Source organism: Salvelinus alpinus, chromosome 1 (genome assembly GCF_045679555.1).
Source record: "Salvelinus alpinus chromosome 1, SLU_Salpinus.1, whole genome shotgun sequence".
In the NCBI taxonomy this organism is placed as follows: Eukaryota; Metazoa; Chordata; class Actinopteri; order Salmoniformes; family Salmonidae; genus Salvelinus; species Salvelinus alpinus.
In genome coordinates, this window is record NC_092086.1 from 90,132,210 (window position 1) to 90,147,216 (window position 15,007).

The 15,007-nt window shown below is 41.0% G+C and overlaps 1 protein-coding gene across 2 annotated transcripts in view; it reads right to left on the reverse strand.

The window, feature by feature from the left end:
• The window catches only part of LOC139533628 (phospholipase D2-like), a 30,450-nt gene that overhangs the window by 4,503 nt on the left and 10,940 nt on the right, over positions 1-15,007 (reverse strand). For both annotated transcript variants that reach the window (XM_071331825.1, XM_071331817.1), the window contains exons 6-21: positions 13,567-13,632; positions 13,423-13,481; positions 13,044-13,289; positions 10,412-10,555; positions 10,196-10,279; positions 9,755-9,833; positions 8,293-8,403; positions 7,900-8,118; positions 7,588-7,762; positions 7,346-7,464; positions 7,065-7,181; positions 6,829-6,933; positions 6,343-6,431; positions 1,262-1,375; positions 993-1,039; positions 518-652 (exon numbers count right to left, since the gene is read on the reverse strand). In XM_071331825.1, coding sequence (XP_071187926.1) covers positions 518-652; positions 993-1,039; positions 1,262-1,375; positions 6,343-6,431; positions 6,829-6,933; positions 7,065-7,181; positions 7,346-7,464; positions 7,588-7,762; positions 7,900-8,118; positions 8,293-8,403; positions 9,755-9,833; positions 10,196-10,279; positions 10,412-10,555; positions 13,044-13,289; positions 13,423-13,481; positions 13,567-13,632 — 1,909 coding nt within the window. The remainder of the gene's footprint in view (positions 1-517; positions 653-992; positions 1,040-1,261; positions 1,376-6,342; positions 6,432-6,828; positions 6,934-7,064; positions 7,182-7,345; positions 7,465-7,587; positions 7,763-7,899; positions 8,119-8,292; positions 8,404-9,754; positions 9,834-10,195; positions 10,280-10,411; positions 10,556-13,043; positions 13,290-13,422; positions 13,482-13,566; positions 13,633-15,007) is intronic.

Genomic DNA, 15,007 nt, shown 5'->3' on the forward strand with positions numbered 1-15,007 from the left:
CCCTACCCAGTCCCAGTGTAATCCTAATAATATCATAGCATGGAGCCATGCAAGCGCAAGAGTTTCAATGGGTTGTACCTAAAGGTGGGTTCAGTGGGTTGTACCTACATTACACAGTGTGGAGTGCATGTTTTTATATAACGATTCCAATACAATCTACCTCGGGAAAAAATGCATTCATCTTCAATGAGGGTGGTGCCTTTTAAGTTCCCCTTCCCTCCCTCCCCTAAAGTCCAGTGTGTTTTTATAGCTGAATATTTTATTAGCTCTGCATATCATTCACCTTGTGATTATTATGCAGAGACAGTAATTAGCAGCCTGTGATTGATCCCAGTGATGAGTCACAGTCACAAGCTGTGTCGGAAATGGAACCCTATTGCCTATAGTACACTACTTTTGGCCAGAGCAAAGGTAGTGTACTACAGTATATAGGGAATAGGGGGCCATTTTGGAAACAGCCACAGTGATGCCCCATCCTGTCTCATCTGTAAGTGTGGCTGTGATGACAGTGACTCACCGATGATGTAGCGGCGGTCATCAGCTATGAGGGTCTTACTGTGTACGTAGATGAGCTCTGTGACCAGGGACTGTGAGAGCTGGGAGTGTGTGCGCAGGCCACACAGGGTGATGTACTCGCTCCACTGGTCCTCAACTGGGGGTAGGGAGACACTGGTTGGCTGACACACTGGCATAGAGCTAAAGCCAATGAATAAATGAACGCTAACGAAACAGGACCACAATTTAAACATGAGAAGACAGATGGGCGTTATAGGAAAAGAGGATGAAATGATTAAGTATGGGGAGAATGGAGAACAATACTATAGATAATATAGATAGTAAAGTTAGATACCTAGTATGAGCCTTCAGTTAGCAGAAGGGTAAGCCAAACACAGGAGAGAAAAAAAAGCAGAAATATTATCAGAGATGAGATAGACAGACAGACAGTAATTCCAGATATTAGGTTGAATTGGAAATAAGGAAACAAAACTCACGTTCTCTCAGTCTCATCAGTATGGAGTACTCTCCACGGCACATGGTCCTGTCGTGAAAAATACATATTACTTACATCATCAAATCGACAACAATCTTTAAAGTTGTTTTCTTAAAACACAAATCACTACACAAAATGTATGTTTAAAAATTATGCAGTATGATACTGTAAGTGATGGTGTGCTACTTTTTACTGTGTGTGTGTGTGTGTGTGTGTGTGTGTGTGTGTGTGTGTGTGTGTGTGTGTAGGCCCATAAGGGAGGGTTCTGACCTGTAGGTGAAGTGTAATATGGCCTGGATGGCTTTCCCACCCCCCTCGCTGATGTCTCCTTCAAACCCAGGAAGCAGGGGCACCACCACAAACACCCTGTACTTCTTCTGCTCACTGAGGAAGAGCAATATAGTCAGGGAATGGGGTAGAAGAGGAGGGGGTTATATATCATTTAATTCAACATTGTTTTCAGGAAATATTCCAAGAGTATGGACATCCACTCTTGTGCTGCCACTCCATCAGGGCTGGGATAGTAGTGATCTTAATCATTATCGGCCCATTTCAAGGCTCCACGTCTGGCTAAGATTCTTGAATCCTGGGTAAATGTAAAATATATCCCCAAAAATGTATCAGTGAAATGTATTTTAAATGTAAAATCAGGGTTTAGACCTGGGCACAGCACTATTAAAGAAACAGCTTTAGTTGTTAATGATCTTGTCAATGCTTTTGACACTAAAATGAAATGTGCTACTTTGTTTGTGGACCTGTCAAAAGCTTTTGATACTGTTGCCTGAGCTCTGACGCCTGGTTCATGGTTTCATGATTATCTCAGTGAAAGAACTATGGCCATCGTGATACAATCCTAGTCAGAAATTCGGACACACCTACTAATTCCAGGGTTTTTCTTTATTTTTACTGTTTTCCACATTGTAGAATAATCAAAACTATGAAAAAAACACAGACGGAATCGTGTATTAAGCAAAAAAGTGTCAATTTTTTTTTAGATTTGAGATTCTTCAAAGCAGCCACCCTTTGCCTCGATGACAGCTTTGCACACTCTTGGCATTCTCTCAACCAGCTTCATAAGGTAGTCACCTGGAGTGCATTTCAATTAACCGGTGTGCCTTGTTAAAAATTAATTTGTGGAATGTCTTTACTTCTTAATGCGTTTGAGCTAATCAGTTGTGTTGTGACAAGGTAGGGGTGGTATACAGAAGATAGCCCTAATTGGTAAAAGACCAAGTTCATATTTTGCCAGAACTAGCTCAAATAGCAAAGAGAAACGACAGTCCATCATTACTTTAAGACATGAAGTTCAGTCAACCCATCCGCAGCACGCGCCCCACCCCCCTTATCCTACCTCATTTGCACACACTGTATATAGACTTTCTCTATTGTATTATTGACTGTATGTTTGTTTATTCCATGTGTAACTCTGTGTTGTTGTTTGTGTCGCACTGCTTTGCTTTATCTTGGCCAGGTCGCAGTTGTAAATGAGAACTTGTTCTCAACTAGCCTACCTGGTTAAATAAAGGTGAAATAAAAATAAAAATGACAAAAAAATGCAGAAAATTGCAAGAACTTTCAAAAAAAATTCAAGTGCAGTCGCAAAAACCATCAAGCGCTATGATGAAACTGGCTCTCATGAGGACCGCCACAGGAAAGGAAGACCCAGAGTTACCTCTGCTGCAGAGGATAAGTTCATTAAAGTTAACTGCACCTCAGATTGCAGCCCAAATAAATGCTTCACAGAGTTCAAGTAACAGACACATCTCAACATCAACTGTTCAGAGGAGACCATGTGAATCAGGCCTTCATGGTTGAACTGCTGCAAAGAAACCACTACTAAAGGACACCAATAAGAAGAAGAGACTTGCTTGGGCCAAGAAACACGAGCAATGGACTGGTGGAAATCTGTCCTTTGGTCTGATGAGTCCAAATTGGAGAATTTTGGTTCCAACCGCCGTGTTTTTGAGAGACACAGAGTAGGTGAACGGATGATCTCTGCATGTGTGATTTATTTAGAATTCAAGGCACACTTAACCAGCATGGCTACCACAGCATCCTGCACCGATACGCCATCCGATTTGGTTTGCGCTTAGTGGGACTATCACTTGTTTTTCAACAGGACAATGACCCAACACACACCTCCAGGTTGTTTAAGGGCTATTTGACCAAGAAGGAGATGGAGTGCTGCATCAGATTACCTGGTCTCCACAATCACCCGACCTCAACCCAATTGAGATGGTTTGGGATGAGTTGGACCGCAGAGTGAAGGAAAAGCAGCCAACAAGTGCTCAGCATATTTGGGAACTCCTTCAAGACTGTTGGAAAAACATTCCTCATGAAGCTGGTTGAGAGAATGCCAATAGTGTGCAAAGCTGTCATCAAGGCAAAGGGTGGCTATTTGAAGAATCTCACATATAAAATATATTTTGATTTGTTGAACACTTTTTTGGTTACAACATGATTCCATGTGTGTTATTTCATAGTTTTGATGTTATTCTACAATGTAGAAAATTGTAAAAAATGAAGAAAAACCCTTGAATGAGTAGGTGTGTCCAAACTTTTGACTGGTACTGTACATAAAGGTGAACCACGGGTAGATTTTTTCTACATTTATATAAACCGCATTGGTCAATCTGTTAAATTGTAAACTTCATCTACAGTATATATACAGTGGGGAGAACAAGTATTTGCGATTTGATACACTGCCGATTTTTGCAGGTTTTCCTACTTACAAAGCATGTAGAGGTCTGTAATGTTTATCATAGGTACACTTCAACTGTGAGAGACGGAATCTAAAACAAAAATCCAGAAAATCACATTGTATGATATTTAAGTAATTCATTTGCATTTTATTGCATGACATAAGTATTTGATACATCAGAAAAGCAGAACTTAATATTTGGTACAGAAACCTTTGTTTGCAATTACAGAGATCACACGTTTCCTGTGGTTCTTGACCAGTTTTGCACACACTGCAGCAGGGATTTTGGCCCACTCCTCCATACAGACCTTCTCCAGATCCTTCAGGTTTCGGGGCTGTCGCTGGGCAATACGGACTTTCAGCTCCCTCCAAAGATGTTCTATTGGGTTCAGGTCTGGAGACTGGCTAGGCCAACCCAGGACCTTGAGATGCTTCTTATGGAGCCACTCCTTAGTTGCCCTGGCTGTGTGTTTCGGGTCGTTGTCATGGTGGAAGACCCAGCCACGACCCATCTTCAATGCTCTTACTGAGGGAAGGAGGTTGTTGGCCAAGATCTCGCGATGCATGGCCCCATCCATCCTCCCCTCAATACGGTGCAGTCGTCCTGTCCCCTTTGCAGAAAAGCATCCCCAAAGAATGATGTTTCGACCTCCATGCTTCACGGTTGGGACGGTGTTCTTGGGGTTGTACTCATCCTTCTTCTTCCTCCAAACACGGCAAGTGGAGTTTAGACCAAAAAGCTCTATTTTTGTCTCATCAGACCACATGACCTTCTCCCATTCCTCCTCTGGATCATCCAGATGGTCATTGGCAAACTTCAGACGGGCCTGGACATGCGCTGGCTTGAGCAGGGGGACCTTGCGTGCGCTGCAGGATTTTAATCCATGACGGCGTAGTGTGTTACTAATAGTTTTCTTTGAGACTGTGGTCCCTGCTCTCTTCAGGTCATTGACCAGGTCCTGCCGTGTAGTTCTGGGCTGATCCCTCACCTTCCTCATGATCATTGATGCCCCACGAGGTGAGATCTTGCATGGAGCCCCAGACCGAGGGTGATTGACCGTCATCTTGAACTTCTTCCATTTTCTAATAATTGCGCCAACAGTTGTTGCCTTCTCACCAAGCTGCTTGCCTAATGTCCTGTAACCCATCCCAGCCTTGTGCAGGTCTACAATTTTATCCCTGATGTCCTTACACAGCTCTCTGGTCTTGGCCATTGTGGAGAGGTTGGAGTCTGTTTGATTGAGTGTGTGGACAGGTGTCTTTTATACAGGTAACGAGTTCAAACAGGTGCAGTTAATACAGGTAATGAGTGGAGAACAGGAGGGCTTCTTAAAGAAAAACGAACAGGTCTGTGAGAGCCCGAATTCTTACTGGTTGGTAGGTGATCAAATACTTATGTCATGCAATAAAATGCTAATTAATTACTTAAAAATCATACAATGTGATTTTCTGGATTTTTGTTTTAGATTCCGTCTCTCACAGTTGAAGTGTACCTATGATAAAAATTACAGACCTCTACATGCTTTGTAAGTAGGAAAACCTGCAAAAATCGGCAGTGTATCAAATACTTGTTCTCCCCACTGTATATATATATATATATATATATATATATATATATATATATATATATATAGTATATTGTTTATATTTATATTATACAGGGCGCATTTGGAAAAGAGAACTAGGTCTCAATATGTCTTCCCTGTTCAAATAAAGGTTAAGTAAAACATTTAAGAAATGTAAAAACATTGGCAACAATGTGGTATGTGACATTAACAATATTGAATCATGATTATTTAACTTGACTCGATACAGACCATCAACTGACAAGCAAGTATAAAACATGTATAACCAGGTGTGAAAGTAAGTAGGTACGGTCTGGTATGGCGTCCCGGCAAAATGAATAGTGCGGGTACGCCATACCGGTAAAACATGAGCCTATCACATTAATTAAAACAAAATGTAAATCAAACTGTAAGCTATCACACCACTTTTTATCATTACCGCATGTCAGAGGCATGAACAATTTGAGAATGGACTTGAAAACGGGTGGTATAGCCTACAGTTCAAAATGCAATGTGGTTAGACATGAACACTGAGATTTTGCCAAGGCAGAGTTCAGTGGCCGACACGGAGATCTACGTGGACAGCAGTAGACTCATAAATTCTGGCCTAATGGCAATCGCCAAATGTCATGACACTTTTTGGTGTTTTGTGTAACAGATGTCTCTTTTCATTCACCACTTTGTTTGGAGGCTGGAAATATGTTGTGAGTGGATGAAGGTGCGCGGGGAGCCTAGTGAAGGAGTCCTTTGACGTGACTACTTTGACAATCAGATGAAAACATCATGATTGATTGTTTATGCCACAATAAAAGGTAATACTTTTTAAAAGTTAAATGACAAGCATTTACGACTAGGCCCACAGAGGTGCTATTGAATGAATAGGGATTCTGTATGTAATTTTATGATTGGGCACGAGCACATATAGGAGGTCCCGAACCAGGAAGAAATTAATTCTACTTTCACCCCTGTGTATAACCCAGTGTGATGATCAGTCCAGTAAAATCATGTTATACAGTAAACCCAGCCGTGTGCTGACTGATTAAACCCAGACAGACAAAGCGAGAGACATGGTGGTAGAACCACACCTGTGTGCACGTAGTATCCTCTTCACGATTGCGTCACCGATGCCATTGTGCACGTTCTTCCCATCAGCACAGCTGATGAAGAACTGGTTCTGAGAGCAGAGAGGGTGACATTTGAGAATTTATACCACAACCCATACATTCAATTGGACTTGATAGGACCATGTGGACTGTGAAGGCATAGGGGACTGCCGTTATCGCAACCTTGAGCTCCAAGTTGACTTTAGTACAGAGATACAGTCACAAGACAGCATGGGGGAGGTCAGGGCACTGAATACCGTCGTGCATTACAAAAAACAACCTCGTCTCCTGGTTGATTTCTATGCTTTTACAGCAATCAAACAGATAGGTAGAGAAGATAGATATGGCATAATTTAGCATGGGTTTGACTCTGGTAAATTGGTGCAATGAGACTGGTAAGAGTCTGGTAAATGGGTGCAATTAAATAATGTGTATATAATGTATGTAGTGTGCTGGTAGCAGAGTTACCTCGATGTAGATGTAGTGTTCACTGTTCTCGATGGTATGGATGTAGGCATTGAGGATAGAGTTGTCACAAGTTCCAGCTGACCAGCGATCCACAGAACGCAACACCTGAGAGAAAGAGAGGAGAAAATGAAAATCAATAAACAATTGATCATCAAAAAAAGGAGAATGAGAGACATTTCTGTGAGCTTGTATGTGTCCGAGTGAGTTTGTTCACTCTTATGTGTGAGCATGTGTACCTGCACGGAGGCCTTCCCAGAGCCAGGCACAGTGAATGGCAGTGCATCAGCAGTACTGTGAGACTTGGGCAGAAGGCAGGGGAAAAACGTGCTTCTAATGTTCTTGTACTTAAAGATCTGTAGGCAGACAAAACAAAGACAATAAGAGCCAGATGTCTCTCTCACATAACCCTATTTTTGTCTAGGGTTGTCCTTTGGAACCTAGTTTAGAAGTAGTGTACGTACATCCAAGTAAAGCCATGAAAGAAAGATCCTTAGGAACCTCTCATTTGACCTCTGACCTTGGCAAAGTTCCAGCGCTGGATGAAGTGGCGGGCCACGTCCCTGGCAGCTTTGCCATGGAGGGCAGCAGACAGGTCACGCCACGGCATACGGGGCACCTCAGTGCGGTCAATGTTGTCTGGGGAAACAAAACACATTAAAATGAAGGATTATCCCTCCGGTGTGTGTGTGTGTATGTTAGTAAGTGACAGAGAGAGTGGTAGTGGGTGTTATGAATGGGGGTATAATGTGTATACTGTACCTTCAAATGGGCGGTCCAGTTGGACCCAGTCTCTCTTGATGAAGTTGCTGTAGTCCTTGCCAAGCCACAGCTGGGTGTTGTTCTTCAGATCCTCAGAATTGACCTCTTCCGGCTCTGGAGGCTTTGGATCCTGGGCTGAGTTTGACCCATCCACCTGGTCACCTGAATCAGCTGCCTAGGAGGCAGAATAGGACAGTCTGGCAATGAAGTCACTGCTTAACACCAGGTATCAATATGAACTATGGATTATCAGAACAACACAGGAGAAAGAGAAAGAAAGATTCATCTTGACTTTGTCTTGAGATGTATCACCTCTGGCTCAGAAATTGGAGCCTTTGGCACTTCTTCAGAGATGTGATTGGCTGTCTCCGTGGGAACTGTATCAGTCAACCGGTACTGGCTGTCGTCCCACCTCCCAAAGGCCAGGTCCAAGCCTCCAACGAAAGCCACTGATTGGTCGATGGCCACCATCTTCTCATGATGGGCCCAGAAAAATACCACAGCAGACATGTGGTTGGGGTGTCGCATCACCTGTTGGAGAGACATCAGTGAAGCTAAGGACACAAATCTAATAACGTTTTTTGAATTTTAAATAATGACACAATATAACACCAGCAATGAAAGCATGATGATGCTATGTGGGTTGGTTTATGAGGTGTATAGCACCACCTGATTGCAGAGCAGAGATTAGTGTCTCAGACAGACCTTGATGTTGGGGTGCATGTCCATCAGTGTCTTCTTGCTGTGGCCACTGTTTATACCCAGTGCCATCTCCACCTCCTTGTACAGGAGCACACACACTTTGACACCTTGTTCCTGCACAGATAAAAGAAAGGATGGATATACACAAAAGGTGGGAAGGAGGAAAGGACCCAGCTAGAACATTTGGCTCCTTGGATGTTGCTGGAAAGTATGTTTTTGGTTTCAAATTGGTTGTGGGAACAAAGCCATAAGTTTCCTGACAGGTAAAACTGAACGTTTTTGTAAACATTGTTTTTTTTAAACAATCTGTTTTTTAAATTTTACCTGTTCTGGGATTGTTTATTTTTAAGTTGCAGGGAGGTTTGCAGAAAGCTTTACTCAAGTTCATTGAACGTTTTCCTGGGAGGTTTTATTTTTTTATTCTGAGATCTGAAAATATAGGTTATTTGTAGGTAATTAAATAACATTCTGAGAACATTCTCTAAATGTTGTGAAAGTTTTGTTATGGTTATTATTGACTCTAAGAACTACATTTTTAGGTTAGAGTTTTTTTAATAACTTTCACTGAATGTTTCATTAAGACTTAATAACCCTGCTAGCTTACTTTGGGTTAACTTTTTTTTCTTAGAATGTTCTCTGAATGTTACTAAAGTTTTATTGTGTTTTTTATGGAAGGTTTTCTTCATGTTCAGTTAACGAAATGTAGAGCTTATTGAGAGTAATGGGTACGATACATTTTTCGGAACATTTCCAAGAACCTGCATAAAAGAGAACCAACCATACATTCTCTGAATGTTCTGGGAACATCACTTAAGTCACATAATTTTTTAGAAAATTCCCAGAATGTGGTAAAAATATGACATAAAATAGAACCACATGGGAACTTGTGGTGGAATGATCTGTTAAGTACTGAAATTCCCACAGAAGAACATTGTTTCTTAAAGTTCTCTGAACAATTTGAGAACATGGCTTTAAATAGAACCATGAGGAAACGTTATGCAGAAAGTACTGAAATTCCCACAGAATAACATTGTTTCTTGACATTCTCTGAACTATTTGAGAACATTCCCAATGTCAAACCATTTGGAGAACGTCCCTAGAACATTACCAAAAATGTAATTAAATGTAACCATGTTTGAACTTTTGGAAAACGTTCTGTTAAATGAAATACCAAGTAAATAATGTATTTTTTGTGTGAAGTTCCTTACATGTGCTGAGAATGTTCCAAAGCCAAGCAATTATCCTGCACCATTCCCATAAAGTTGGGAAAGGTTGTATGCAAAATAACCAATAGGATAACTACGCTCTCACCAAGCTCTAAGAAACAAATGGTTCTGAGAACATTATGTGCTGGCTGGGAAGGGATTAACCTTCAGTGCTTTCAGAGGAGAGGAGGGAGGAGGACAGGTATAAGAGAGACTATAGACATATGTTGTCAGGAGAAAGGTGGGAAGTAAATCCGTACTGCTTTGCGTTTGAGGATCTGGTCCAAGCGCCAGTATGTTCCTGTAGCTGGCCTCTTCAGGAAAACCTCTGGGCTGAGCCTTGGAGGGAGGGAAATAAATATTCACCATGCAATATTAACAATGTACATATTTACACTCTGTCCTGCTGTTTACAGACTAATTAGAAACAAACCTAATAAATGTTGGAAAAAGTGGTCTCCGTTGTTATTGAGAGAGTGAAATCAAATATTTGTTTTGTTTGCTGTATGCTCTAATTTAGCTAACGGCATAGCAGAGCCATGTATACAGTATACCGTATAGGGCTCTGGATAACCACTCTCTGTAATTGACATAAGTGACATGAAACTTGGAACACAGAGTATTCCTACTAGCCATAAAGATATACTGTATAATAATATAACGTTCTATTCTATTTCGATTGTGCTAGCTCTGCTCCTCACCACCAGTCTGTGATGAAGATCTCCTCCTTGGCCTGCTCCAGAGCATCAGCCAGGTCTGCAAAGTAGCCACTGCCATTTACATACCTTTAATACAACCAATTCATAAACAGAGACATTACATTCAAGTTAAGGGAGCACAAATCTATGGATGTATACAGTATGTACAAATACCATATCATCATCTAATGTGAAGTAATACACACACACACATCTGACCATTTAGTGAGTGTGTTCTCCCGTGGTGGGGCAAAGCCCCCAAAGCGTTGGACCTGGAGGAATTCACAAGGCTCAGCCAGCCTGTTGATCTCATGGCTCCACCAGTGAGCCTGTCTGTAGCTGTTACACTTGATGACCAGATTCCTAAAACACACATACAATGCTCATGTAAGAACACACATACACATATGAGGCAACACAGCGAGGCAATAGGGGAGAGTGGGGTATGTTGAACCAAATAATTATTTGAGCCACCCTAATTGTTTCTAGAAAACCATACACAAAAATAATCATGTGGCCAAATATTTAGGAAGAGTTCATAATTTCATAGAGTCTGTAAAGTAAGAAGCCATATGGGGAAAGTGGTAAGCAAGTTAGGTCCAAAAAAACTGATTTTCACAAAGTCGAATGAATTTATTGTGTTATAGGTTTCATGATGCTTATATCTAAACCAAAGTAGATAGTTTAAATAATGTTTTATACATCAGTTGAGACTATAAGCTAAAATATGAGGTCCTAAACCTAGCATGAAAGTGTATCCTTGTAGCTGTGTGGGCTAATATAGTCAACATATTTGCTTTGGGGTAAGTTATGCCAATGGCCATGGGGTAAGTTGAGCCAATCTCCACCATACCCCATACATTTTATCATCACATTTAGTCAGTTTCGTGCATAATATGCATGGTCTTTTTGCAATGTGTCATGTATGAACTCAAGATGCATATTTTATTGTTACATAGCAGACATCTTCATGCCCCCTGTATACACACATAAAACAAGCAGGGGTCTAGCCCCCCTTGAGATTCTTGAGAGAGCAGCGAAGGAAGAAGTGAGAAAGGAGGAAGTCCATTTGAGCAGCAGCAAGGGATGAAAAAAATAGACTGAATGACAGAAGAGGTTCAATGACAAAAACCAAAATGAACATGTACCTGTGCGAATGAGGCTATGATAGAGTAGCAGAGGCACACAAGGTCTTATCTGACGACATGGAGTCTGAACTTCCTAAACATATCAAGAATCTTGTGGACCAGTTTCATGGGCTTTGTAGCCTCAAATGCAGAGAACTTGCCTACTAATTGACACATTGAAACATCCCTGTCCCACACAACTGGTCAAGAAATGGAAGGGTAAGTGATATTGAACAGAAAGATCTATATCTGAATTTAGGCATACATTTAAGATATACAATACACCACATTAATTAATTAAACGTTGACCTATCAGCACCATTACCCACTGTCACAGGACACCATCAACCACACACCCCAAGGTGACTCAACTTACCCTGTCCCATTCTCAACTTACCCCAAGTTGTGCCAAGAGACCATTTCTTTTGGACAAGCTATGTTTTCAAAACGGTTATGTTTATATGAATTCAGATTATTTCCAGGGATACACAACATCCTGAAATATATGTAGATATCTTTGTTAGAAATATTACTGTATGTGACACGTTCCAGGAATCTATGTGTATGTTGCACGTCACTACTACACAGGAGAGGCATTTTAACGTTTTTATTTGTATTTTTTTTAATCAAAATAAGTTCTGTGGGAGAAATGCCTTCTCGAACATGTGGACTGTCATTTGCCTTAATAACAAACATGTATGCCATATGTAAATAAATTAAATTACATTTAAAATAATGAATTACAAGCCTAGTTGGTTTGACAACGAAAAAAGACAGGAACCTTCCTGCTAGCCATGATTGGCTGAGATAATGGATGGGCTGGACATGAGTTCGGATTGGTCTGCCATGTAGCATGCTTCTGTTTATAACACGAGTTGCTCATTATGTGTAGATAATCCTTTCTACCAAGGATTTTTTTAAAGATATCATGAAGAACTGAAAAAGTGTTGCTACTGCTGAATTTAACAGGCGCTATAGACAAAGATCAGTGGGAAGAAGTTGTGATGGACTACTTAGATTTTATTTTATTTAGTGTGTGTTTACCAGAGATGGTAACGTGAAGAACAACATGACCTGCACCAAAGTCAGAATAGGATATAGAACAAGGACTAGATAAAGTATATTTGTACTAATACTTTTTTCACCACTTTTAGACTTAATCTTTGGTTGTTTACTACAATAACTTACTCACTCTGTTAAGTACATGGCCTCACACGTGAACCCTTAAGATGGGTGGGGCTAAGGCTTATACGGGTGATAACGATGCTGAATGGGTGTGGAAAAATAAGAGCTCTCCAGTTGGTGTAACACAAAATTTTCTCAAAAGTAGTGTTACTCGTTTATCAACTTTCAAAGCAGAATTACTTTCCCATTGTTCCTCTACTGCAGTGTATGATATACAATGTTCTATCTCTGTGTCTCTACTTTTATCCAATGTAAAAAAACAAATTCAAATTTTGCTATATAGGACTGAATCAAGGAGGTGGGTCACATACTGTATTCCCCTTGACATAGTGATGCGGAATGTAAAAAGAAATCTCAATTTACCACACTCTCCTCTACCTGCCTGCACGAATACACACACAGCTAGGGATTGACTCATAAATAAACAATTAGGTATACAAATGTGTACTTCACAAGTGTGATCTGTATTTGAGTGTACACTTTTATGGGTGTCTGCCTACAAATAGATAATAACATTTTGGACACCACTGTGGACTTACCTGTTGAAGTTCTGAATACAGACCCCATACTTGGTATCAGTGTATGCACGGCCCACTTGAACTTTGAACTCTGGGTCAAAGACCAGTACAAAGCAGACGACCCCATTTTCCCGGTTCATATAGAGCAGGAAGGAGTCCTTGACCACCAGCCAGCGCTTTGACCAGCGGAAGCAGAACTGGTGATGACCAATACAGTTCAGCCCCTGGATACGATGACCTCCTGACCTTTTGAAGATGGAACCCTCCCTGAAATACAATGACATCACTCACATTGCTCACACGGACATAGAATTAGTCGCATTAAAATATAGTGAATAACACTCACTCTCACTTTCTCGTATACCATCACACACTCTGATAGACAATTAATATTGCTTACAGGCCTTTGGGTCCAAGCTCACTGACAAAAGAGAGAGCACTGACATCAAGGAATTCCAGCTGGAATCAGAACAAGATAGACATTGATGACAGCACATCCTGACACTGAATTATAATTGGTGTGTGTGTGTGTGTCATCACTCACCATGCCGTGGAAGTTCTTACAAAAGGAATTCTCCAGGAGGCCATTTAGATATTTTTCAAGGTATTTCTATAACAGAGAAATCAGAAATCAGGACTTATAGCCTACTAGGCCGCAGGGGGTTCTGAGAAGAAAAAAAAGTATATATATATAGAATATACATACAGTCGAAGTCGGAAGTTTACATACACCTCAGCCAAATACATTTAAACTCAGTTTCACAATTCCTGACATTTAATCCTAGTAAAAATTCCCTGTTTTAGGTCAGTTAGGATCACCACTTTATTTTAAGAATGTGAAATGTCAGAATAATAGTAGAGAGAATGATTTATTACAGCTTTTATTTCTTTCATCACATTCCCAGTGGGTCAGAAGTTTACATACACTCAATTAGTATTTGGTAGCATTGCCTTTAAATTGTTTCACTTGGGTCAAACGTGTCAGGTAGCCTTCCACAAGCTTCCCACAATAAATTGGGTGAATTTTGGCCCATTCCTTCTGACAGAGCTGGTGTAACTGAGTCAGGTTTGTAGGCCTCCTTGCTCGCACACGCTTTTTCAGTTCTGCCCACAAATGTTCTATAGGATTAAGGTCATGGCTTTGTGATGGCCACTCCAATACCTTGACTTTGTTGTCCTTAAGCCATTTTGCCACAACTTTGGAAGTATGCTTGGGGATATTGTCCATTTGGAAGACCCATTAGCTACCAAGCTTTAACTTCCTGACTGATGTCTTGAGATGTTGCTTCAATAGATCCACATAAATTTCCGCCCTCATGATGCTATCTATTTTGTGAAGTGCACCAGTCCCTCCTTCAGCAAAGCATCCCCACAACATGATGCTGCTACCCCCGTGCTTCACGGTTTGGATGGTGTTCTTCGGCTTGCAAGCCTCCCCCTTTTTACTCCAAACATAACGATGGTCATTATGGCCAAACAGTTCTATTTTTGTTTCATCAGACCAGAGGACATTTCTACAAAAAGTAGGATCTTTGTCCCCATGTGCAGTTGCAAACCGTAGTTTGGCTTTTTTTTATGGCGGTTTTGGAGCAGTGGCTTCTTCCTTGCTGAGCGGCCTTTCAGGTTATGTCGATATAGGACTCGTTCTACTGTGGATATAGATAGTTTTGTACCTGTTTCCTCCAGCATCTTCACAAGGTCCTTTGCTGTTGTTCTGGGATTGATTTGCACTTTTCGCACCAAAGTACGTTCATCTCTCGGAGACAGAACGCTTCTCCTTCCTGAGCGGTATGACGGCTGCGTGGTCCCATGGTGTTTATACTTGCGTACTATTGTTTGTACAGATGAACGTGGTACCTTCAGGCGTTTGGAAATTGCTCCCAAGGATGAACCAGACTTGTGGAGATCTACAATTTTTTTCTTTTGATTTTCCCATGATGTCAAGCAGAGGCACTGAGTTTGAAGGTAGGCCTTGAAATACATCC